General features: G+C 36.1%; 1 protein-coding gene across 1 annotated transcript in view; it reads right to left on the reverse strand.

The window, feature by feature from the left end:
- NHLRC2 (NHL repeat containing 2) overlaps positions 1-6,727 on the reverse strand; it is a gene marked incomplete at its 5' end in the record, with an annotated part of 24,283 nt that extends 17,556 nt beyond the window's left edge. Inside the window, 2 exons of the mRNA XM_008938561.1 lie at positions 421-876; positions 6,575-6,727. Of these exons, the coding sequence (XP_008936809.1) occupies positions 421-876; positions 6,575-6,727 (609 nt within the window). The remainder of the gene's footprint in view (positions 1-420; positions 877-6,574) is intronic.
- Between the last annotated feature and the right edge of the window lie 274 nt (positions 6,728-7,001).

Consider the following 7,001-nt stretch of genomic DNA (forward strand, 5'->3'; position numbering starts at 1 on the left):
CCTCGGGGGAGGAGCGGCGCCCGAGCGGGTGAGTCGGGGGAGAAGGGAGGGGCAGCCGTTCAGTCTCTCTCCCGCGGCCACATGCCGCTGCCGCAAAGGGCGGGGTGCTGCGCCCCTCCCCTCCCCTCCCCTCCTCTCCATGGGACGTCTGTGCTTACTACCAGACACCCCATGAAAATACAAACTTTAGTCAGCGGAACAAAGAAAACAAATCAGACATCTGAACCCACTGCATTAAGAGAGTCTCCCCATTGACAGGGCTATACTATATTCTCCCCATATCCAGTAAAAGTGATTTTAGTAGAAAAAAAAAATTTCTGGCAATGCTTAGAGGACCTAGCAGTTTATAAGCATCAACCTAGTGGGACTAGCAAACACTCCACTCTTAAACTAAAATTACTGTAACTTATGTCTCCTTACCTCCAATACTGTATAGAATTTGTCCATTTTTCTGTGTAACCAAAATTCTATGATGTCCAGTGTCTGCTATTACCAGCCTTTGTCCTGAATTATCTACAGTCACCTTTCCAGGAAACAGCAGGGGAGATGGTGGGAGGGAGTCTCTGTACAGTTTTATTCCAATGCTGTTATCTTTAATTTGTCCTCTTTCTTTGTAGAATTTCAGCGTTACAGAAGTAAATAAAAACAACTTCTCTCTGTGCCCCTCTCCAACAAGTGAAAACAGCATATTTCCACGAGGCCCAAGTATGACCAGAGTTGGCCAGCAGGACACTTCTAGTTCATGCCACAGAGTTGCATCTGCATCGTTTACTACAGGATGGACAATATTATACCTCAGAATGGCACTTTTAATGTTATCCAGAACCTTTTCATTTGGGAATTTTGCCGAATGGACGCCAACAATAATGAGACCATCTGAAAAGAAAAACAGAGTTGTGCATTGAAACGTACTTGTATTTCAGTTTTAAAAAGTTAAAAAAGCAGTTATCTCACAACATGACTGATTACTTTCCACAATGACAGAGGATTTGAACAAACAAAAAGCAATTTCATCTCAGTAGGAATACAGACAGCTATATATACAAAATACTGAAACTCAGAAATAACATGTCAGTGAAATTACTGAACTTTAGGACCATTACTTGCCCAGCTGCTTCACATTTGTTATAAGTTGTTCTTAGCTCCTGAGTCTCTGCATACTAAGATAGAAAATACTTTCAAAATAATTATGGGTAATTTGTAGCAGTTCAACTGATACTTTTGAGTTTTTCATATGTTTATGAAATCTCCTTGTCCTTCGATTCTTGTACACAAAAACAAATGAATTCTTTTCTACAGTTAATTTGAACCACAAATGTAACACTGAACTCTGCAAGACCAGATTTACTTTGGTATATTTAACTCTAGATGAACAGTAAAAAAGGTAACATTTAGGCTTCTGAAATCAATACAGTATTTTATATTTTAAAGAAAAATGACAGCACAGACAACTATGACAAAATGCCAACTAGCATTTCCTTCTTCCTCTAATTAAAAAAAAAAAAAGGAAGGAGAAGTGAGGAGGATTAAGTACTTCATGTTTGCCCCTCTTGCTAGAATGTTCACGGGAGTAGAAAGAGATGGAAAAAAAAAAACTCAAACCAATTTAACAAAAAAGGACTACCTTCTTTTTCAGGGCTTAAAATTATGTTTTATTTTACCACCAAATGAAGTAAACTGTGCACATGACATTAGTACCTTACTTCATTTCACTTTGTACTTAAAGAATACTATTAGCCATAAGCATAATCTTGTTATAGTCAAAGTAACTTGTCAATGCTAAATGAAGTAAGGAAGATAACAACAGTAATTAGTGGTTGTAAAGCTGCAATACAGGAATTTGAAACCAGATCTGTTAATCTAATGGAAATCCTTAGACATTAACGTTATTACTTATCAAAAAATCACTCATTTCTGGATCTTTCTATTTCTTTGTCCGAGTAAGTTTTACATTTTCATGTGATCTTTTCTGTTATTTTGAGAAGAGTGAAATTAAATGGGTGTCAATTCTAAGTGTAATATTCCTTTCCCAACTTGAGTTAATTTTACTGCAGTATCAGAAACTATTTTGACAACACCAACAAAATGTACTTACTTTTTTTTTTCCCCAGTTAGGTCTATAAAAACATTTAGCATTTAGAAACTCGTTTTATCAGTAGGATTCAAATATCTGTGGCATTTCCTTTCTTCCCACAGTCACCAATGTCTATAGATGGATTCCTTACAGTACCTTAGTGTTTCATTAATAAAAGTAATATTAGAAAGCAAAGAAGACTTGGAGTCTGTATAGAGTGTCATGGAAGAAGAACAGCTATTAATCAACCTGATCCAATTTCAATGATGCTTATACTCAGAAATATGATGAGTATAAACCCTTGAAGAACTTCATCAGGTTCTTAAATCAGACTAATTTGTGCTTGTACAAATACTCACTGCAACTGAAAACACTGTACTGTACTACTATAGACAAAAGAGGTTTGGCTGAACAGCTATTAAATTTAGATAAGCAGGACACAATATAGTCATAAGGCCCAAAGGCAGATGTGCCATGTGAATCTCTAAGTAAGCAAGCTCTGGTTTTTGGTGCTTACTCTAATACTGTTATGCTTTATCCTAAACAACAGCAAATAGAAATAGCCCTCTGGAAAAGACAATTTTTTAAATAAACGTGTTCTCAGCAAAGTTTTAAGAAGACTTTAGAGCATGAACTGCTCCAGTTACTTGTAGTAGGAAATTATTAATTTTTAGAAGCCAATTTTTTGCCCATTCAAACATAACCATGTTACAAAAGGAAAGGACTTCATTGGTTTATCACAAATCTAATCAGAAAATAATCTAAATATTTTCAATCACCTTACTAACAAGTTTATTTCTCACCTTCTAGCTTCTCAGAGTTGCTAGAACAGTATCTCTCTTTCCTCTATTTTTTCTCTTCACTCTTCCAGTTGGAATTGCAATTACCAAAATGCAGACGTAGCAGAGAAGGAAAGCCATGCAAAAACTTTTTGCAGCTTGCATAATGCACCTTTCTCCTTATCAAAGAAAATTACTTTATTTAGCATTCTAGCATTTTTAATCCAGAAGAAGCATACTACTTCTGGCAACAGCTCACCTATCTTATACATTTTATTTCATTGAACATCAACTACTGTGAGTCACACAACCATTTATTCTAAACTGGAAATGTACACACCAGATCATTGCTGTTATTTGGCATTTACTACCTAATCCACTATTTGGCATTTACTACCTAATCCACTACAGGGCGTCACTGTTTGTGAAATACCCAGCAAATAGTGAAAAAAAAAAAAAAGCTTGTGTAAAAAAGTTCTCCAAAGGACCTGCTGTAATTATGGTCAGTGGAGTTTGGCACCGCAAGAATGGTGAAACCTCTGAGCAGACAGGGCCTGAACCAAAGCCCAGAAAGTAACAAGTGTTATCAACTGCATCCAAGCACATGGTGTGGAATGAAATGTAGTATTTACTTTTATACTTTTCTCCTGCCTTTATGGTAGAGGTACAATCTGGCTAGCTGGACATCTTTGTTCCACCCTCACCTCAGGTTTTGTGGTAGAAATGCATAAAGGTAATTATTTCAATGATTTACAACTTAAACAGTTGTATTACTTGAGCTGAGATGAGTTTGTTTCTTTCTAAAAAAACTAATTTAAGCTCAACGTGGCTTTTTATCCAATTACAGAAAACGGAAAACTATTTTTCTCTTTTAGCCTTTCCCCTCAAGTGTAAAACTGTTAAAGGAGAAGAAATCATCTTCAGTGTGACAACAGGAATGGGTAAAGTGCTGCACAATAAAAGGCTTATCTGAATAGAACCATTTCATAGATACAGAATTTAAAAGTCACTATAACTGATAGAGTGTTTATCAATCCTACAGGCACAGCACGTTGCAATATCAGACAGCTGCAGCTGTAGTATCATTAACTGCTGAACTCCAAACAGCAGGTCAAACATTTTAATTGCAATAGGTTCAGATTCAAAAATACCATTAAAGCCAGAAAGACAATTCTATGTTGAACATCCAAACAGCAGAAAAAAGTTATAACATTCTCTCATAAAGAAAACTCCTGTGGAAACTGATGGATGCTATGGAGATGTAAGAATATGCAGAGCATTTTAAACACTTTATTTGAAGGATTGTAGCAGAGCACAATGCTGGATTTATGCCAAGCTATTTCTGAATATTAAAAAGTACTTCCTCTTATAGAAGTCATTTCTGGACTGCAGATAACTTGAACTGAATATGCACTGGGGTTTAAAATAACTTTCTGAATGCCACTTGAAACACAGAAATAGCACTGTTGAAGATAGCAGCAAAAATATCAGATAAAGACACGAGGTGACCCGGAATCCTATGGAAAGCAGTCTCCACTCTGAAACAGATCTCCAGAAGTTCCACACCATACAACTACGAGCATAGGTACAATGATCTATTTAATGGTTTAGGATCACCCTAAAACTACAGCTGCTTCTGTTCAGACTTCTCGTCTCTGATGGTCACACTGCTGAAGTTCCAACATACTCCACACAAGAGAACATGTCAACCATAGAAAAAAAAATAAGTAATTTGAGTATCAAAACTGTATGTAGACAACGTACAATCAAAAAAAGACATTCTATCAATATTTAAGTTTGTCCTTAGTTACACAGAATAATATGGGCAATGTTCCTTCAAATACTCAAATAATAAAGAACCAAGACAGAGGCTTTGCCAGAGTAAGATGTTTGTTTTCATTCTTACTAATACTGTCTGCTAGGTGTGCACTTTGCCACTTCTATGGCACAGTAAATATATAGGTGAAACGTAAATAAATGCTGTGTTTACAAATCTAAAGTTTAGTAAAGCTGCAGTTTCACTGTATATATTTAATCTGACTTGCTGCTGCCAAAAGAAATCGCATCACTCATCTCTTGCACCAATATCAGAGGTTTTTTTGCAATCATGAGGCGATACATTTTGGAACTAACCCAACCAAAAGTGAAGGGATTTCCATGAACAAAAGAAAAGAGCAGATAAAAATAGAGTGAAACTCCAGAATAAGGGTGAATACCATGACATCTGCATTAATATGTTCTTCAATATCCTTAAAGCATTTTTTGAGATGTCTGACACCCTTTCTACTTTAGTTCTATTTATATTCTTCCAGCTTCTATCTTTCTCAAGTTTCTCTAGTCAAAAACTCTCCCCCTCCCCTTTCTCCTAGCAATTAGTAAATTATGTTTACCTTTGGTGAAGAAGATGTAGATTGATACAAGTCCATTTACTGAAGTATTTTTCTATGGCTGAAAACCCCACAACCCTTACTGCTTGGATATATTTATAGATATTCCTGTAATGCTAAAGTATACGCACTTGGCACAGACAAGGAAGATTAAATAATCCTGAAAAGGATGACCATCAAAATATGAAAACAGCAGAAAACAACCAAAAGGGAGATTTATATTGAAAAAAAATCCAACATATTTTTATTTTCATTTCAACCATCAAGCATCTTAATCTTAATCTCTTCCTGTATCCAAGACCTATGCTAACAGATTAAATTTAAGATTAATGTTCCACACACCTGCTCTTCTTTCCTCCTACCTCCATTTTCATCTCAATTACCTTTTTCCTCACTCTGATTCCTGTAGGAACAGGATAGCTCAGATCCAAAAAGAACTTACCAAGGTAGCTCAAATGCATAGAGAATTTATCACCTATCAGAAAAGTACTTTCCTCAAGAAAGAACTGTGACAGGAAGTTTAATACATGTCAAGCAAAAAAATGGAAAATCAGAGACTTAAACATTATAAGATAATGTTATTTATTACATACATAATTAATACATTCAGCCCTAAAAATATTGTTAACACTGTTCTTCATCTCACTGTTCAGACCATTAAAATTTTCCAGATAAGCAAGTAGCTGATACGTCCTGTGTAAGACCACAGTTTATCCCTGACAAGTCATCGTGACAAGAGACTGCATTCTGAACATTAGTTACCCTGCAGTTCTATTCATTTGGAGAGAGAGTTATTTCATCTCAGATGTAACTTTAAAGAGCTTAATTCCCTCTTCAGAATACAGGGCTAGTTGTATATAACATAATGCCTTTACCGAAAAGCATCCTAAACCAAGCTTATATATTTAATTATTTCAGAGTGGAAAATACCAAGTAACCTTAACTATATCCATTCTACCACCTTTATTATATTCTTTCTAGAGTTGCTTCCTAAGTGTAAAGGGTTACAAACATAGTAACTTTGAACCCATCTTACCTCCTTGCATAGCTTTTTGCCAATAGCCTTATTTACGAGGCTATCAGAACTGGGCTTTAAGCACATATCCTGTTTCTTTAACCATACAGACACAGCAGTTACCTTATTTAACCCCATCTAAAAATGTGATGGGAGCATACGCAGTCACCTTTTTTAGGCTACTTAAAAGATTAGAAGACATTTTTAGGTGCCCCTGAAATTACGCCAGCTGTTTAGTAACCAGCAACAAAGTGACTCAGCTACTCTGCCTGCAGCACTGCCAGGAAATTCTGCTCAGAGCGAGCCAAAGCACTTTTACCTTTATCAGAGTACTGGAGCTCTAAGGCGTGGAGATCAGGCAGCAGGTGCAAGCAATTGATGCAGCAGTAAGTAAAGAAATCCAACACCACAACTTTTCCACACAGGTCTTTGTGAAGAGAAATAGGACCTTCAGTGTTTAGCCACTCTAGATCTATAATGCAGAGAACAGTGATATCCAGTTAGGGGAAGGGGAGGGAAAGGCAGACACACCTGATAATGCACACCACCAACATTCCTGGCACATTTCACTAAAAAATAAAGTTCAACATCTTTTTCTACACAGGCAGAAAAGCAAACCCAAAGTCTTGTACTTATTGAACTCATCCTTATGTTCCACAATTCTTCATAATTAGTAAATTAAAAGAAATATTATTATCAAGATCTAATGTGATATCAAAAATGTGGTTTATATATTTAAATAGGCA

The sequence above is a fragment of the Merops nubicus genome, unplaced genomic scaffold (assembly GCF_000691845.1).
Source record: "Merops nubicus isolate BGI_N331 unplaced genomic scaffold, ASM69184v1 scaffold46524, whole genome shotgun sequence".
Classification (NCBI taxonomy): domain Eukaryota; kingdom Metazoa; phylum Chordata; class Aves; order Coraciiformes; family Meropidae; genus Merops; species Merops nubicus.